At 33.2% G+C, this 20,736-nt stretch overlaps 1 protein-coding gene across 3 annotated transcripts; it reads left to right on the forward strand.

Moving 5' to 3' along the window:
• Window positions 1–2,999: 2,999 nt before the first annotated feature.
• On the forward strand, window positions 3,000–18,196 carry LOC109857817. Of its 3 annotated transcripts, none has more exons than XM_020434537.1 (4): window positions 3,000–3,658; window positions 4,238–4,906; window positions 8,997–9,212; window positions 14,736–18,196. In XM_020434537.1, exons 2-4 carry the CDS (start codon window positions 4,684–4,686, stop codon window positions 16,202–16,204), a joined length of 1,908 nt encoding a protein of 635 aa, XP_020290126.1. In that variant the 5' UTR covers window positions 3,000–3,658; window positions 4,238–4,683; the 3' UTR covers window positions 16,205–18,196. The 3 variants fall into 3 exon arrangements, with proteins under 3 accessions (XP_020290126.1, XP_020290129.1, XP_020290128.1); XM_020434540.1 differs by having other exon boundaries at window positions 4,633–4,906; XM_020434539.1 differs by having other exon boundaries at window positions 4,644–4,906.
• The last annotated feature ends 2,540 nt before the right edge of the window (window positions 18,197–20,736 follow it).

The following is a 20,736-nucleotide window of genomic DNA, read 5'->3' on the forward strand; positions in this document are numbered from 1 at the left end:
ATTGGCCTGATTTACTCAATAATTACTCCTTTATTATAAATAATAGAAAAAAATGGTTCAGGACTTTTCGACTCAGTTTTACTCCTTCTATCTGCCTACAAGAGATTGTACGGCAATTCTGGGACACCCTGTATATTTATTATTAGTAATTTATGTCGCGTTCTTGATTACATGGTTTATCAGTCGAGAGAGATGCTGTTCGTGAGTCGAGAGATAATACACTTCTCTACATCGAGTAATCTCGTAATAAAAAGCGATAAAGCGATATCAACAATGCAATAAAAACAGAAACTGTTTGTAAATACAAGCGTGGCCTAATCTTACTCTGCGCAACTTCAAATGTCAATTTCATTGTCGATTACAAGCGATATATGTTACCTTGAAGATATGAAATTTCGCGATTTTCGCTCTGTGTTATATATCCACAACAATAATATTTGTAACAAGAAATTTTCCAACGTGAGTTTTGCGAAGGAAATTGGCAAGGATGCGCGCGCACACAGATTTGACTTTGATTGTAGTATATATAAAACTTGAAAAAAAAAAAAAGAAAGTTCGCGATCAGATTGCTTTCGCTTTTCTAATATAGAAACAAAAGGCAAACCAAATATAATTGACAAAAACCAAAGACAAAGATGCTGGCTGTATTTTTAGTTCAAGATTTTATAAAATTTTTACACGTCTGCTTTCCCATTGCGGATCAACGATTTCGTCGCTCATCCGCAGCTAAGAAAGTGCAACGCACACGACGCTCTGTCTCTTCCAAAAAGATAAACTTTTCTATTAGCTATAAATAATCACTCCTAACTTTCTATCGTTCCACTCGCGTCTCTCCACCCAGAGTTGAGTTGAAAAAAGATGAACACAGCTCTCGTCATCATTTTTACGCTTTCTAAAATCCTTGTGTTTTTTTTGCGGATAGGAAACAAATTACAATTATTTATACTTGTGTTTAAATATTAAATTAACAATTGACAAGATATTAAGAAACAAAAAAAACAATGCTAAAACAATCCTATGTATTATCTTGTGATTTAAATACGTAATACATATTGTACTCTTGACCTTTGACACGATTGTGAAATTAACTGTGGTCAAGAACTGATTTTGAAAATATATTCTACATATCATGTTTATATAATTATTTCTCGTTGTCTTTCTTTTATCTGTTTATCACGATATGACGCTCGAATACGAGCGTGCGAATCGAGGACGATGCCTGAAATAACGGAGCGAATAACGGGAATTTAATACATTTGACTGTATGTGTATTTGTTTCGAGAGATCACTTATGATTTATTACGATACGTACATAGAGTTTGATCACATGTGCTAATAGAAATATACACGTATTCTGCGTGAAATATAATGCAAAACCAAAAATTTATCTTAAAAATCTGTGCATACAAAATTTATATACCACTGTATATAAAAATATTTTTATAATAATTTTTATAGTATTGAAAATAATTGAAAATAATAAAAATTTTATTTTGACACGCCAAAATTGTTTCTCAACTTGGAATTTATTTTTAATACAAAATTTTTAGTCAAACAATATTAAAATATTGATTTCGTTAAAAATAATTCTTCTTTCAGTGTCGCAAATCAATTTATACATTTTTTTCTGACAAAAATACTCACACGATGCGTAAAACTTTGCTTCAATTTGCATTGTATCGACGGGAATAAGTGGTATTTTATTTACAAGTCATTTTTGTGTGCGATAAAACGATATGTGCGCAAAATGACGCAGAATTTCGTCACGCTCAAGCAACGTAAGACGACACACGTGATGACTTAGACTGCTTAATTAATTAATTCGCGTGACGCGCAACATTTTCTCGTAGGTACTTAATATGCTTACAGAAACTCAGACTGTTTTCTCAAAATTGTCGACGCAAATTCGAAGAAAGACCGACCGGGCGATTCCGGTCGTTTTGTTCGGGAAATGCCTATAATAATGCAGTTTTGCGATAAAATCCAAAAATTTGCAAATCAAAGATTCTGTAAAGAGAAATGTGTTTTCTAAGAAAATGTTAAAAAAAGTACGCTTGCATTCGCGCTCATTTGCCGAAATGATATCGTCTCTCAAAATTACCTGAAAAATTCAAAAAAGTTACACACGTGTTAAATATAATACAATAAATATTTAAAATCGCAATTTATTTACAATTGTAAAACTGACTTAAAAATCAACATATTTCCCGGAACATTCCGGATGATAATGGGTGCGTTCAGACAACTCAACAGTTGCACACCGGTTGATAGATAATCACTTCTGATCGGATCATACTTCTGGATCCGTTGTAGATTTTGTAGAATAGTCCTATCATAAGTGATGACCTTTCAACTGTTGAGTTTTCTGAACGTAACCAATGATCCGACCCGAGTTGTTGTGATCACTGGGTGCGTTCAGACAACTCAACAGTTGCACAACGGTTGAGAGATAATCACCTCTGATTGGATCATACTTTTGGAACCGCGGCAGATTTTGAAGAATAGTCCTATCGTAAGTGATGATCTCTCAACCGTTGAGTTGTCTGAACGCACCCACTTCGTTCGAAATCACAAAGTTGCAACGACGACGACGACGACGACGCCGCCGCCGTCGAGCGAGTTCAACTACTCGACGAACAGAGAGGGAGACAACACAGCGTGTGGTGCAGGGATGCCAGATTCCGGCCGCTTGGTAGCATGCGGTAGCGTGGAGGGGATACGCACACAGCTTCATGCCGTGTACGTGTGCGCTCGAGCTTAGGAGTCCTAACACGGCATGAAGCTGTGTGCGTATCCCCTCCATGCTACCGCATGCTACCAAGCGGCCGGTATCTGGCATCTCTGGTGTGGTGGGAAAATAACATAAAGTCCCTTGCACAATGGAAGGAATAATGATAGCGATGAAAATAACACAGTTTTAGACACAGAATTTCAACTCGTTGAAAATTTTATCGCTATTGCTTATTCTGATTTTCTGATCTGCATTGATACATGTGTACTTTTGTATGTTATAGATTCCGCTGTTCCTACCGTTATTTATAAATGTAAACTCTTTAAAACTGGTATTGGCCACGTTCAGCAGACTAAAGCAGATCAAAGATCGCTTAGTGATTCTTTAATATGATTGAATCTTGCTTTTAGATCTTTGATGGATCTAAGTATTAGAAACCAATCATATTGAAGAATCACTAAGCGCTCAATGATCTACTCAGTCTGCTGAACATGATCATTGGGTGATCATTCAGACAACTCAACAGTTGAACAACGGTTGAGAGATAATCACTTCTGATTGGATCATACTTTTAGAATCAAAGCAGAATTTGAAGAATAGTCCTATCATAAGTGATGATTTCTCAACCGTTAGGTTTTTTGAACATGATCATTATTTCTATCGCTAATCGCTATTTCGTCCGTTGTGCAAGGGGCTTAAGCGCGGATCATCCGCTGGGGTGAAGAAACGCGGTTTTCTCGTTGGGGATAGAGTAGTATACATGTAACCGGCAAACCGTTCGTCGACGATTCATCGTCGCGTGTTTACGGGACGCGAGATCGTCACAAATCGGTCAGAACCTTTTCGTCGCGTGATAAATCGCAAAATCTATCAATTCAAATCGATTCAAGTGCAAGCAACAGATCGCATCGCGATCTCGTCGCTTACGTAAGTCGCCTGTTTTTTTTTTTTGTTTTTCTTTTTTTTTTAGCGATTTAACGTGAACGTTAAAACGAAAAGAAAAAAGAATCAACAAACACCACAATCCGCCATAGAAATACGAATGCAACCACAATTTTACGAAATTCGATTCGCAAAGAGCCCAATAACGGTCTTTCTCTCGATGTGCTAACAACAACAATTTTGAAAGAACATTTTTGACTTCGCGTGTGTATGTGTGGCGGATAATTATCTAACATATCAAATCGTCACCTGTACGGAAGACGAGACAGTAGATCAGGGCCGACGACGAAAAAAAAACAAATGTGCGCATTTTATATAAATTGCCGTTCGAGCACGCGAATTAAAAAATATTTGAATTGAATGCAAATCGTGAAGCACTCGTTTACCTTTTACGTGTGTATATATATATATATCAAAAACGGAAGGGTTTCGGTCAAGAATAATAAAAGTCGCGTTACGTTGACAAAAATACGTGCGAAAACCGCGCATCGTGAAAACCGTATAAAAAAAAACAAAAACGAAACGTCGATCGTACAATTGCAATTTTCAACTTTGTTGTTGAAGGATTTTAGGACAAATCTCCGAACAAACCGTCGATTTCTGTAAAGCAAGCATCTATTGAAGTCGTGTTCTATGGACGACTATCACGTGACGAACCGGCTCTGTACAACAGTTTTGCACGTTAATTGTCACAAATGACGACACCGAACAAACGTTGTAAAAATCAATAAAAAAAAGTGCGCGCATCGCGAGTAATCGAGCCGCATTTGCAAATTTAACCGCGAAACGTGGATTTTTTTTTAACGCACAATTACGCGGCGTACACGCCAGAGCCGCGGTAAACATTCGCGCGTACATAATTTATTTATACAGCACCTTCTGTGACCCTTCAGCCCCCGTCGTTGCTATCGTAATACCTCTTGTCTGAACAACATTTTTGTGCGTTACAATTTTTACAGTTTTTTTACAGTTTTACGTTGGTGCAAAGGTGTGTGCGCGCGCGCAAGTGCATGTGTGTGTGTGTATTTTGCATGCGTCACGTATCAGTTTTGATCGCTCGAAAAATGGAGGCCACTATGCAAGCAAAAACCACGCGTACCAGTGCAAACGTATCGTACATTCTTTACACAATGCTACTATCCGGAGTCGTGATGGTCGTCTTGTATTGGATGATATGCCACTTTCTCAGCCGAACATCGCAATCCTATCGTGAACGTCGGAATTCGTCGAAAAGTAAGTCGTATAAAACATTTTTATTTCTCACACAAAAAAATCGCATTCGCACTATGTGTACTTTATACAAGTGTTCTTTTGGCTCAGTGGACCTACAAAGCTAGTCCATACGCCATTCTATGTCTTTTTGATAACAGGTTTAAAACCGTGGATTGGGTTCCTGACTTGCCAAGCCACGGAGTTGTACATTTGTTTAAATTAAAGATAATAATAAAGAAAGTGGTGTAAAACACTGACAATTGTCCAAAAATATTCACTACTCACATCCAACTATTATTCACGCAAACGCTAAACACAATTTATACAAGTGGTTTGGTTTGGTGCATATATGGCTCAAAGGACCGTTTCAAGCTAGTCCATACGCCATTCTAAGTCTTTAGGAATCGTGACACAGGTNCTAAACCGTGGTTTGGGTACAAGCCACGGAGTTGTACGTTCGTTAAAAATACTGATAAACTGAAGAAATCGGTGTAAAAACACCGAAGATTGTCCAAAAATATCTAAGCGTAACTACGCACATCTAACCGGTACGGCTGATGCAACACTAGAATTTATTTTTTTAATTTATTTAATTTATTTATACAAGTGCCTGCCGCGACCATAGACGTATAACATATAGACTGCGCGTTCCCTACCTTTGCCATGTTAAGAAAATGTCTTCAACGTTGAGAGAGACAGCTGGTGTTGAATAGTAGCCTCATCTTTGTCTAGCGAAGTAGTGGGGAAAAAAGAAGTCTTCGCTATTTGATAGAATAGTAGTGGAAAAGTGGGGATAGAAAAGTAGTGGGAGTGAAAGAGATTAAAGGGTTGACGGTAGGTCAGGTGGTATCATGATGTAAATATAACAGGTGTATCATTCCCGTGAATGCGAAGTGGTTCAAGTAATGGCCGCTCTCCGAACCAATCAAAAACTGGCCTCAAATTTTAAAACTAGCGTAGTCACTAGGGCTGCGGTCCGTTTCATGCTTAAGCGCGCATTTATCTGTAGTATATGTCACGTATACTATAGATAAATGTGCGCTTAAGCATGAAACGAACCGCAGCCTAGCAGTGTTACAAGATAGGACAGGTTAGAACAGTGTATTACAAACAGCAGCGAACAAACGTGAGGTAAGTTAAAAATATATCATATAAATTAAATTAATGAATGAATAAATCATATAGCTTATATAAAATGATCAAACAATTGTAAATTCTATTCAATTTTTTATTTGTGTATTATATATTTATTTTTGTTTGCAGACACAATGCCATCATGCTGTATAAAAAATTGTAAAAGTCGAACATTTTACACGGATACAAAAGGAATAACATTTTTTAAGTTTCCAAATGAGGAAAATATCCGTAAGTTATGGATAAATGCTTCTGAGGAGTGAAGGGAGCATTAAAATTGATTCTGGCAAGTTAATATAATAAACATATTTTATATAGCAAAATTTGTCAATATAACTTACAATATAATGTATTGTTTATAATATGATTTTATTATAAAAATAATGAAATTGTACAGAATGAAATATAATTTTAGCAATAATATGCAGTCTTCATTTTGATGATGATTGCTTTATAACGCAATGGACACAACCACACTCAACAAAAACAGCAAAACAACTGAGGCGGCTGAAAGTAGATTTTATTCCTACGAAAATGTTAATTTTAGCGAAAAAAAAAAGGGAAAATCTTCAACAGTGATGAGACAATCACAAGCAAAAAAACTAAAATACTGTGAGTTTCCCTTTTTTAATAAATATATATAATTCAATTAATGTATTTTTATTAATGTATGTACATAAAAAATAAGTTATATTGTTATATTATATTGAGCAGAGGAAACAACGGCAAAATCTTGAGCAAGTTGTAGCTGCTGAAATGATTGAAAGCAATGCATTATTGTACATTGCTGGATACGTTGCACACAGATTTCGAAATACTTTTTGTGAGCTAGGAATTCGTACCAAAGATCTTCCTAATCTACAACCAAACAATTGGCTTTGCATGCTATCACGAGGAAATTGTATATATCCCCCTCATAATTTTTTTGAAGCAGCTACTATAATGGAAGAAGAGTTTCAAAAATTTCATGGAAATTTTTTTAATAAACAAGCAAAAATCTTTGATAATTTAACAAATATTATATGTACAAAAACTAAAAATAAGTTTTTTAAACAAGTTATTGCTTGTCTAGTGCGTACTAGAACGTATATCAGATTAAGAAAAATAAATAAAGGTATAACACAAAATAATTGTATGAGAAAAAAAAGAAAAAAATTAAATAAAATATGTAATAAAAAATAAGTATTGATAAGTATTGATAATAAAAATATTTTGATAATAAAACTAATAAATACTGATAAAAAACAAATTTTATAAATTTTGTATTACTTTATATACCTGTATACACTCTTTTGTATATAAATTATAATTATATTTTACTTATTAACGTAGCTAATTATTTATTATTTTTTATTTAAATTTCTTTAGCTTTTTATTAGTATCAACTTTTTAATAGTTCTTAACCTTTTTGTATCATATTTTTCTACATTTTAATTTATCTGTATTTTTCCTCAATTATTTTTATCAATATTATATTTGAATTTCACGCCAATTTTGGGGCAAATTTCTTATTAGTTTTTACCGTATTCAGCCATAGTAATTCTTTCTCTGTTTATCATTTTCCTCACTACTTCGCTAGACAAAGATGAGGCTACTATTCAACACCAGCTGTCTCTCTCTCAACGTTGAAGACATTTTCTTAACATGGCAAAGGTAGGGAACGCGCAGTCTATATATTATACGTCTATGTAGACTGCGCGTTCCCTACCTTTGCCATGTTAAGATAATGTCTTCACCGTTGAGAGAGACAACTGGTGTTGAATAGTACCTCATCTTTGTCTAGCGAAGTAGTGGGGGAAAAAGAAGTCTTTGCTGATTGATAGAATAGTAGTGGAAAAGTGGGGATAGAAAAATAGTGGGGGTGAAGAGGAGTGAAAGAGATTAAGGAGTGATGGCAGATTAGGTGATATAAAACAGTAGACCCTGATCCCACCAAAGACATTGATAGACAGATGAAGAGTTACTATTCAAAGTATGTTTTTCTCAACACGTTGAAGACATCTTTTCAGCCAAACGCGCAGTCTATATATTATACGTCTATGACCGCGACTACTTGCTTTTTGTCAATCAGAGATCTTTCAAACCGGGCAGGCGCGAGTTTCACTATCTTACAATATCATATGTATAAAGAAAAGATCATAATTTTCAATGATTATAATTACTATTACAAATAAAAATAATTTAAATCTATTTATTATTATTTATATTATTACTTACATGATATAGAATTTATAACATATTGCATTTTTATGATATTTTACAAATACTAAAATAGAAGTATTATATAAAAATAAAAGTATAACATATAATGTGTATAATAACACACTTAATACACAATTATTATTTATATTATTACTTACATGATATAGAATTTATAACATATTGCATTTTTATGATATTTTACAAATACTAAAATAGAAGTATTATATATTATAAAAATAAAAGTATAACATATAATGTGTATAATAACACACTTAATACACAATTAATGATATAATTTATAATGATATAATTTACATATTAATGACATAATATATTGTTTATGTGTGTATATTTGCAAATGTATTATTTTGCGATTATTATTTTACAAATTGTAATAATTGTTAATTTACGAGTTTTATTACATAAAAAACATTAAATTAAAATGCTTTAAAAGCTAAGTCAATTTAATTTCTCTTAATTTCTTTTAATTTTTAGTTAGTGTGGCTACATGACAATCGCACGTGAACGTGAAATAATGAGTTTTGCATATGTTAGTTGATTCGAGAAAGTATTTGAATCAATAATTTCAATAAGCGATGCCATCTCTTTACACCCCCGCTGAATCTGGCTCCTTCCCCTCCTTCCCCATTTTGTCCGGATAAAAATTATTTCAAAATTACAAGCTTTACGAGCCTTTAAATCCACGAGATAAATATTTTTGAACTCGTTTGCTGGAACAGAAATTTCAATTAACTTGTGTTGTATATGTTTGCAGATTCATTGACTCAAAAGAAAACTACATCAGATGCAGTATCCTCGTACCTGACCTCAAAACATGAAAATAACACTAAACGTATAAAACAGAAAAAAAAACGAGAACCACAAGAATTCAGTCATCACTGGAAATTGGCTACACTTAAAGGACATACCGGCTCAATTTACAACATGAGTGTTTCTGGTAATCGCAAATACGTAGCAAGCTGTGCTGAGGGTAAGTGTTTAAGAATAATATAAAAGCAAGAAAAATATTTCTTAAAGAGAGCACACCAGAGTGACGAGTCGAAGCTGTCATACTGTGAAACCCCGTTTATCTAAACTTCTTTTATCCGAAACGACTTGAGGCCGATACTTCGTGTTATACGAGTCAATAGTCCGTATAATAAAGGTTTATCCTCGATTATCCGAATTATCTTGTTCCCCGATTTGTTTGGATAAACAAAGTTTCACCGTAGTAATTTTTGTGTTATAGAATCTTAAATCATTCTGCAATCATGGCTGTTTTTAAGTAATAATTTTTAATAAAGCAAGTATTAAAAATTAATAGTTAAAAGTTTTGTGGTGGAGCTTTTTCAGTATTTTAACGTAAAATAACATATCAGTTTAAAAAAAAAATGCATGAACAATATCTTTGTGATTTTTTGGATCTTTTATTCTAATGTGCTCTCTTAACTGTTTAAACGATTCTCTGCCGTGAAAAAAGTCAATGAATCATTGTTGCCGAGTTTACGCAATAAAATAATTCTAAATAGTGCTTTTTATCTATTTTGTATTATATCGTAGTTAAATAATATTTATTTTTGTTTAATAATGGCCCACTAATACACATGACGCGTAAAATCATTCGAGTTTGTAATATATAAGTTGAGGAATATATTCTACTATTATTCTATCACTCTGTCAGAGCTTTTCACGCGGGCATGTGTATTAAGTACAAGTAAATAAATTACCTATAGCGGCATTGTATCATTTTTTGTTTCCTTCTTTCTTTCTTTCTATTCTTTCTCTCTTTCTTTCTTTCTTTCTTTCTGTTTAGCTTTTCTCGATCGAGTTTGTAATTAGCCATTTTTTTAATAATTATTTATGTAGAAATATATAAAATTCAATATATTTTATCAGAGAAATAAATTGTCTCAGGAAGTATGAAGGACAGTAAGAAAGTAGCGATGTTATCATGTTTATATAAAACTTTTGAGTAGCTATTGAGTAGACGTTTTAAAGAATCCGAAATGTAAAATTAATAGCTTAAAAGAATTTAATGGATGACGACACAAGAATAATAAAATGAGAGTTTTGAAAAAAGGGGAGAGTATTTTTTATCAGATTATTTACGTTTTAGTTATCTAGCACCTGCAACAAAAAATCAGTTGCCCAAAGCAAAGAAATTCGTGCGTAAAGAAATCTTTGAAATTATATTATATAATAATAATATTATATATAATTATATATATGATGATAATATAACAGTAATAATAATAGTAATAATATATGTATTAAACATTATAAACAAGCTTCGGTGGTACAGACACACTTAATATCTATATGTTTATACACATACTTCTGTACATATGTATATGTGTATATATGTATGTTTATACACGTAAACATACACACATACAATATAAGTGATAACTTTATAAATCTGAACAACAACTTGTAAAACAACAAACAAAGTGAATATATGTTGCAAACAAAAACAATTATGAGTTAGATAGTATGCCGCTAAAAATAATAAAACAATGTTATAAATGTCATATAAATATAGAACTATAATAGTATATCAAATAGAAAAATTTAAACTACCCATATATATTTCTCAGTCCGCAAGCTTCAGAAAAGTGATCAATTTTTAAATAATTAAAAATTTATTGAAATGTTGATGGATATACATAACACGACGCTTTTATTAAAAAATTGCAGAAAAGTTGCATTTGTTTAAATATTTTAGATGAAAATTGCAAGAGATCTCTAACGAGATCTCCAAATCCTTAATTCATCTCCTCAAGCTTTTTGATCTCTCGCAACGTTTGTGCGCTCTCTAAGTCGTCATCAACGTCTAATAAATATTTTTGAATCTCCTTTTCATGATCTGACAATGATCTCTGTTGATATTAATAATTATTACATTATTATCATTCAGCTTCGATTTCATCAAATCTTCTGGTCGGCCTCAAAAACTCGTTGCCAGGATCAATCCGCGTTCTCCTTCCTTAATCTAAATCTTTGTATTAAAAAAATTGGATCAAGTTATTTAATATTAATGCAATTTTATGTAAGAAGATATTTGAATTGTTAAATTGAATGTCACAATCATGCTTAGAAGTTTTTTATTTTTGATAAAAAAAATATATTATTAATTCGATGTATTACTGAGACGAGACTATATAAAATATAGATCTATACAGTCATAAATCTCACGCACATTTTTGTAATTTTGTGAACATCTCTCATTCTTGCAATCTCTTTTATTTGATGAAAAAAATACCACAAAAAAATAAAAAATATAAATTCATGTATCGATCAGCAAATGTCGTTTCTGGTAAAAAAAAAAACATAAGTAAATGCAGCTATCACTACTTTATATGTTCCAATATTTTATTTTCAATAAAAACATTATCTTCAGTTCTCAAGTGTGTTGTGAACAGTGTTAGAATACAGGATCAGTGTTCACACAGTTTTGAGACGCTAGCTTAGGCCCTGCGCACAATAGAGACAAAATACTAAGAATAAGAATAAATATTAAATATTAGGAAAAGGAAAGCCGAAGCTTATATCTGATTAGCTTGATCACGGGCTCGACCGTCGCAGAGTCATCCCCAATTCGCGAAGAACTGCTTTGTGTGTATTATGTGAAGCCATGGTGCGGAGAAGGGTTTGACCTTTGAACAACTTTCAGCAAACTTCATCTATTTGATGAGAGCGGTATATCATTTGAACACATTGACCATGTTCAGCAGACTGAGCAGATCAGTGTCACATCATACAGAAGTCAATGCTCACTTAAGGCGATTTTTGGCGATCGTATGGTACACTTTGGTATACGTACCATACGATCGCCAAAAATCGCCTTTAAAGGAAAAGGGCATATTACCAACGTCAATATTACCAACATCAAGATGTAGCACCTGTAATCAAAGTTCCTAGTATCGCGTTTCATTCACGTCAATATATAGTTACATACATATGATATACGACAAATTCGATTGGATGCACTAGTGCGCACTTAGTGCGTCTTCTTTCAATGTGTTGTAGAATATTTCAGTGTTGGTATTTTACTAAACACTGAAAGAGGACGCACTCAGTGCGCACTAGTGCATCCAATCGAATTCGTCGATAGAATATATCGTCACTCCCTACGTATAATTACATAAGTGTCACATATGGGATTTTCAGTTTATTGCATAGTGACACTCAGAAAGTCATGTTCTTTGTGGTCACCAAGTATTAAAAAAAAATATTCATAAGTAAGGTAAAAATTTAAAACCGAAAGATCCCTTAACTAGGGAAACTATATGAAGCTTCAAACTTTTAAACTGGCCTTAAGCGTTCACTGATCTGTCAGTCTATCTTTGTTCTATATTTAAACAACAATAAAGACAGGGCTGTGTTCAGTTAAGCAAGATGGAACGAACTAATGGAGGAAATGCAGGAAATACAGGAATTGGAACTAATGAATTCCTNTATTTCCTGCATTTCNTNCATTAGTTCGTTCCATTTTGCTTAACTGAGCACAGCCCTGTGTTCAGTTAAGCAAGATGGAACGAACTAATGTAGGAAATGCAGGAAATACAGGAATTCATTAGTTCCAATTCCTGTATTTCCTGCATTTCCTCCATTAGTTCGTTCCATCTTGCTTAACTGAACACAGCCCAGACTGACGCTTAAAGCGCGTAAGCGTTCAAAGTGAACGCACCCTTAGTCTGGTCTTGGGGTGCGGTCAACGTCTCACTGCAAATGTTTCCAAGTATCATTCTATCTTTATTCTACATTTAACGAGAAATAAAGATAGAACGATGCTTCAAAACATTTGCAGTGAAGCTTTGACCGCACTCTTGGTCTTGGTGCACTTATTTTTACGTCAATGGCCACGTTCAGCAGACTGAGCAGATCAGTGATCGGAGAGTGATTCTTAAATATGATTGAATCTTGCCTTTAGATCTTCGCTGGATTTAAATGTAGAAACCAATCATATTGAAGATTCACTAAGTGCTCACTGATCTGCTCAGTCTGCTGAACATGGTCAATGTGTTCAAATGATATACCGCTCTCATCAAATAAGGCGATTTTTGGCGATCGTATGGTACACTTTGGTATATGATCGCCAAAAATCGCCTATAGATAGCACCACTAGTTCATAGAAATATAGCTGAAAGTTGTTCAAAGCACAGGGCTGTGTTCAGTTAAGCAAGATGGAACGAACTAATGCAGGAAATGAAGGAAATACAGGAATTGGAACTAATGAATTCCTGTATTTCCTGCATTTCTTGCATTAGTTCGTTCCATTTTGCTTAACTGAGCACAGCCCTGTGTTCAGTTAAGCAAGATGGAACGAACTAATGCAGGAAATGCAGGAAATACAGGAATTCATTAGTTCCAATTCCTGTATTTCCTGCATTTCCTGCATTAGTTCGTTCCATCTTGCTTAACTGAACACAGCCCAGACGTATAATATTAGGTCTACCGGAAAGTTCTGTCCGTTTTTGGAATTAAAACAAAATACACAAAATACACAAATTTTTCTTACCGTCAATAAACTTTATTAAATAATACAATTGCCATTATTATATTAATGATTTCTTTAGACTGCGCGTTTGGGCCATTGCACGTAAAAAAAACATTTTAGCCGTAACCGTAAGATCGTAAGCAATTCAACCAATTACAGACCAATTACAGACCAGTATTACCTTACATTAATTGGAATGCTGGCCAGCGATTGGTCACTTTGCTTACGACCTTGCGATTACGTCTAAACTTTTGCTATGTGCAATTGCCTTTTGGCTGAAAAGATGTCTTCAACGTTGAGAGAGACAACATACTTTAAACAGTATAACTCTTCCTCTGTCTATCATTTACCCCACTACTTCGCTAGACAAAGATGAAGCTACTATTCAACACCTGTCACCAACAGCTGTCTCTCTCTCAACGTTGAAGACATTTCCTTAACATGGCAAAGGTAAGGAACGCGTAGTCTATATATTATACGTCTATGGTTCAAAGGGCGAACCCTCCCTCGCACCATAGCTTCACTCCTTGCGCTTATTCCTTTAATAGCCTCTCCTTTACCTTCTTCCACCGCTACAGCATGCTAGTACAGAATGCACACAAGTAGTGGAGGAAGAATCTACTTGATGAAGTAGAGTAGGAGAACCTAGCAACCAATCAGTGTGAAAACGCACTGCATCATGTGCTCCTACAGTAGACTCGTACAGAGAGTTTGAAATGCATTCTGTCAGTGAAACACTAGTTGCGCTTTGTTCAGTACGAAAGCAACATCCTGCAAAGAATACGAGTTCCAGCAGTACGTCCCCCGACAGATATACGTATATTATCGATATCTCACAGACGTTTAACAGTGTTTTGTAATAATTAAAAAGAAAGAAAGAAGGAAAGATTTGGACGTAGTATGAGATAGTGTGGATATTTCTTCCTTCATCTTTATCAATATAAAAATCTCTCGGACGATAAACTCACTTGCATATATATATATATATATTTTTTTTTTTTCTATGACGTAAAGGAAGTGCGCATGAGAATAACGACAAGTTTCCTGGGAAGCAGAGCTTCCAAAGAGATAACAGAATTCGTACACGCAAAAAAAGGCAGGAATTACATCCTACTGCTTCTAATCTGAATGTGTTGGTGTATAACACTCAACGGAACGAAGACATCGTAGACAACAGGAGATATCTTCCTTCAGTTAATATATCAATGCCAATAATAGGATTTGTTAATCAAGATCACTCGGTGGCTCCAATTCAATTAATTCAAATTAATTATATCTCAAAAACGAAGAAATACTTGACTTCACAAGAAAACAACATGAATGTTCCAAGAGGGAGTTACGTGTCCGAACGTTCGAAAATCCCTAACTTAACCGATCCGGACATTGCGAATATATTGTCAAAATATCTACTAACAATACAAGAATTGTCTTCATATGGTTTTCCCACGAGGTTGTTGGATCGTGTCATAATTAAGTATAAACCGTATAAGAGAACCAGCAGCTCAGCTGAGCAATCTGATCAAGAGCAGGAAATAGATGATGCAGAGAGTTCAGACAACAATAGCAACGATGAGCTCGCGACGAACAACCAAATAAAATTAATAAAAAGGTCCTGCTCTCGTTGTATAAAAGACTTTTACGTGGATCAAAATGGCAAATGTGTGACTGAAGAAACTTGCTACTATCACTGGGGCAAACGCAAGTATTATAGTTATAACAAGAGTGACGCTCATTGGAGTTGTTGTAACCAGAAAATTGAATCGTGCACCACAGCATGCACCACAGCAAAGCAGCACGTTTGGATTGGCCTTGTTCCTGGAGAAAACGGACCCTATACCGATTTTGTGTTTACCGATTCTTCGCAAGCGAAGGAGAAATCAGTAACTGGTTATGATGGCGTGTACGCATTAGATTGCGAGATGTGCTTCACACAAAACGGTCTTGAGTTGACTAGAGTGTCGGTAGTGAATATGAAAGGAATACCAATCTATAACGAATTTGTGAAACCGAAATTTGAGATTATCGACTACAACAGCAGATTCAGTGGAATTGAAGAAAAAGATTTGAAAAATGTTATCAAAACTCTCGAAGACGTGCAAAGAGATTTGTTACAATTCATAAATGCCAATACAATTTTAATTGGTCACGGCCTCGAGAGCGATCTCAGAGTGTTACGCTTATATCACAACAGAATCATAGATACGAGTTTACTATTTACAAAAGATTCCGGGCATCGCAAAAGTCTTCAAGGTTTGTCTTCCACGTTGCTCAACAGAAAAATACAAGATTCGACGCACGACTCGTTGGAAGATTCATGTGCCGCCATGGACTTGGTGATGAAAAAGCTGAATGAGGACTTAGCGAACCGCGGAAATTCAATACATCTTAGCTCAAGAGAACGCGAGAGACTTCGGGAATACGAAGAAGGTGAACGGGTCAGAAGAGATTTTCAAGAAATCGTTACGATGCGTTGTGAAAACTAAAAAACGTGCGTAACAATTTTATACATAAGAAATTTATATTGACAACGCATAATTTTATTCTTAATGGGTTTTCTTACTACCGGTTAGAAACTGTGATATAGATGTTACACATATAATACTATATAGTGCATTGCGTTTCCTCATCTTGCGTTTTGTTTAAACCCGCGTTTGCACCACCGTTGAAGGACTGCGATTGCTACGGGCTCAACGTTCTCATATACATAATAAATATATACATAACGCGCACACATGACAAACATCATGGAGATCTAGATTCTAGGTAACTGACAAAACGTTTATCGACAATTTCGAATTTATTTTTTATACCTATATATATATACTTTGTTTCTTTTTCATACTCATTCTTTCTTACTTTTATATACTACTCTACTGCTTCACTACTTCTTTCTACTATTTCTTTACTATATCGAAATGTCATTTTTGAATTGTCAGTTTTATCTTCGAACGACGAAACTGTCTTATCTGATCGAACTATGTAATTTTTCGAACGATTGATTTTTATGTTCGACTTAGTATCGAAATCTACCCTCTTTGGTGTGCACGATTTTTTGTACATTTATTTTAAGTATGTTTTTACATTTGTATATGCACGTAAATCAATAACGTTATAAATTTTACATGTATTTAAAAATAATCAATTATCAAATCGTCGCAATTTTTATGGATCGCAATTTTGTACTTGCAAACTATATGTGTACGTTGAAGTCTATATACGTGTTCCACGGTTTTTAATACATACAATTTAATAATTTTGACATATTCTCGTTGTTAATTGATAACAATCATTTTTTTTTTTTTTTTTTATCCATTTATGTCTTCCCACATGTCCTATCATGCGTATTTCATTAAATATCGCAAAGAAGACGCTTGGCGTTATTGATGTTGGTAAGTGTCTCTTCTTTTTTTTTTTTTTTTTTTTCTTCTTCTGTTGTTTCCTCCCCCATCGAGATAAAGTCTGCATTTAAATTCCGCTTGAAACAAAATGACGCTGCAGATATTTTTCCTAAACGATGCTTAATGGCTTGTACCAGTTATATTCACATCGATTGCACGGCAAGATATTTTCACATAATTGTCAATTCAATTTCAAGCGTAATGTATAATAAGATCAAAGCGTGATCTTGCGTGTTACTTTGGTAATTGATATCAAAAATTTTTCAACCAAAAATCAGAAATTTAGCAATTACGTATATTACACGCAGAAAATGAGCAAGAAATTAATAATCGAAAAAACTAAATTGACGCATAAATTTTTTGTGTTATAAAATTTAGAAAAAAAAAAAAAACAAAAAAAAAACAAAAAAAACAAAAAAAAACAAAAACATATCCTCTCTTAATGCATAAAGATGTGCTATTTTATTATGTATTTTTGAAGTAATTGTGTGTGATTGATAAGATTATATTCTTTATATTATAATAACAACATACAAGAGTATGTAGCGAACATTTCACGGACCACGTGTCTTTAGACGGATCATGTTTCTCGTAATGTGTTTTACACGTGTTTTAAAATGATTTTTTGACGCAACACATGTACACACGAAATCACATAGCGATTTATGATAAATAATTCGTGCTTATTACGTAGGAACATACGTATTGATAATCTATTGTTTATTATTACAACATTGACATATCCCATTGCTTGCTTGATGGCAATTACATGCGATTAATCCTATTTTATTCAGTGATTATGTAACATCAGAGTTTCCTACTTTGATCATAACGCGCGATACTTAGTATATATTAGTGAATATTTATTATTTTAAGTCAATAGTACACGTTTGTAAATATTTACTCTTTTAAGAGAACCCCGCAAAAACTGAACAATTTTTATAAAATAGTATTGTAAAATCTATTTTTCTATTTACACATATATTTGTACATTTGTACTATGCGTAGCAGAAAAGATTGCTCGAGCATTGAAAAAAAAAAAGAGAAAATAGAAAATAGAAAATAGAAAAGAGAAAATAGAAATATCTTCGCAAGTGTTGTCACACTATTCCGTATTGTCATCGCTTTTAACTTTTTTTTAGAGTCTTCCTTTATCGTATCGTGCATTGTCGAGGATTGACAATGAGGAGAAACAAGTCAGTTATTTATCTTCACTCAAAAAGATCTCAAACAGAATTTGAAGAACGCTCGATAATAAATCACGACATCGAGGTCAATAATAGAAAATACATAAATTGATTTTTAAGTACATGATGAAATAGATAAGGAAGAAAAAATGTTTTTTATATACGTAAGGAAGAGAAAGTTTCCCGAGACGTATATATTTTTTACTAAAAAATCTTTTCTGCTATGCATAATAATAGTTACTGCAAGATTTCAAAAACCATATATAAGTAGCGTTACACACACACACACACACACATACACACACACACACACAATTATTCGCCCGACGATAAGTAAAACTTATAAAATCCATATGAAATCATATAAAGACGTGTATGAAATAATAATTGCATTTTCTTAGATTTTCCATAGTAATAAAAAACTATGAAATAGTAAGTTTTCTTTTTTTATTTTCATCATATTCTTTGAAAAAAATTTTATATCCATATTAAAATTGAGTGATTCAACACACTTTTATTCTCTTTTGTTATCAATAATTATAAGACTTGGCGAATAATTGACATAACAATATACACATACGACAAAGAAAAGCGAAAGAAAAGCAATCAAACGCTGACTCGCCTTGCGCTTGTTCTCGGCGCAAATTATTGTGATCTCAGTTATGTATTTATGTAATACGTAAATCATTTTATTACATGTCACATATATATGTATATATACATATATATAAATTATATTGTATATATGTCACATATACATATATATATATGTGATGTAATATGTGTGGTTATTATCATAATAATATAAATTTTCTGTACCACTATATTTAACTTTGTACTTGTAATTTTTGAATATTTAACTTTTTTAATGATACTTAACAATATCAGATTTCTATAGTAATTTCTTTTATCAATCTATGTGACGGGCTAAAGACTGTTGAAAAACAACGAAACTTTTAGCGCAAATGATTAATAGATTACCAATGGACGTACAAAGATAAACAAATATTGTAATACAACTTTTTGAAGAAAAATAAAAAATAATTATACTTTTGCGTAAAATATTTGTGTGTGTTTATTCGATTATAACATATTCTTCTATTCCTTTATTTTATCCTTGCGTTGTTCCGTTACCTTATTGACTTACCTTACCCTTACTGCGTTATCTTATTAAGTGATTAACACGTGTAAGAGAGAGAGAGAGAGAGAGAGAGAGAGAGCATATATGCATATGTAAGACGAATTTTATCAGCAAAGAACTATTCCCTTACGAAAAAGAACTACTGGCAATAATATATTGCGGCAGTGGTACGAAAAAATGACTGGCATTCTGTGTAATTGCCAGTAATATTCTCAGTGATTCCTGTAATATCTAATAATATTCTTATGTAATTGTCAGTAATATTTATATTACTGACTTTATTTATATGTAATCGGCAGTAGTTCTTTTTCGTAAGGGTTGACACATACATTTGTCAAATAAAATAACACCAAACACGATATCAAAAAAAATGTCTTGAACGAGATAAACTCTCTCACAGGCAAGAAATATTTAACTAAATTAATAATTGAAAAAAATCAAATAAGCCAATATATCGTAAAAATACGTAAATAACCAAATCATAAATATAAATAAAAATGTAGATAATAGATATCTATATGTTGCAACAGAGGAAATCGTGAGATCACACTTGGAAGAGTCTTTGCAGGTTTGTATTTTGTAAATGTAAAGAGTATTGAAAATTCAATATCGTCTCGTTTAAACGCCGCAATTTTATCGACGAACTCTAATAGCGATATGGACAACGTTTATAGCGGAATCGAGGCTCTTGATTCTCTATAATATTGGCCAATAAGTAATGTTGGAATTTTTTATTAAAACAAAAATAATTTTTTCAATATAAAAAATGTTATTTAACAGTATAGCCGTATTGATCATTTCGATCGATGACTTCATAACATTATTCCTCCAGAATTTTCCATTTCGTCGGCAAAACATTTTGAAACGCATTTAACAAATTTGACATTATCCGGTCCATATTTTTCTCGGTTTACAAAACAAAAAGTTAAAGAGAAAGTCAAAAGAAAACGATTCGTCTCGGGTTATATATACAAAATAGAATAAGGAAGAGAAAAAAGTGCCAGAGAAAAAAAAGGTAGCAGGAAAAGGTGAAAAGAAAACCACACAAAAGGCGACCCTTCTCATCTTACATCCCGCAATAAATCAACTAGAATTAATAGACAACAGGTAACGTATTCGTTGGAAAAACATTAAAAAAACGAATTCTTTTTTATTAAAATTTCTAAAGAAATTTATAGTTCTTTTTGAACCGGATATATAGTTTATTTTCTTCATTGAGACAATAAATGTGACAGGTTAACAAAATAAATTGTTAAAAATAACTCAGAAAGAATCGAAGCTTTTGTCGA

This window comes from Pseudomyrmex gracilis, unplaced genomic scaffold (assembly GCF_002006095.1).
Source record: "Pseudomyrmex gracilis isolate BER0280 unplaced genomic scaffold, ASM200609v1 scaffold_175, whole genome shotgun sequence".
NCBI classification, from domain to species: domain Eukaryota; kingdom Metazoa; phylum Arthropoda; class Insecta; order Hymenoptera; family Formicidae; genus Pseudomyrmex; species Pseudomyrmex gracilis.

Excerpts from the sequence above, each read along its gene's own strand:
- LOC109857817 (XM_020434537.1), top strand. The coding sequence starts at position 4,684 with ATGTGTGTGTGTGTATTTTGCATGCGTCACGTATCAGTTTTGATCGCT. Across the intron at positions 4,907-8,996 it reads ACGTCGGAATTCGTCGAAAA|ATTCATTGACTCAAAAGAAA; the intron begins GTAAGTCGTATA and ends ATATGTTTGCAG. Across the intron at positions 9,213-14,735 it reads CGTAGCAAGCTGTGCTGAGG|GAAGTGCGCATGAGAATAAC; the intron begins GTAAGTGTTTAA and ends TATGACGTAAAG.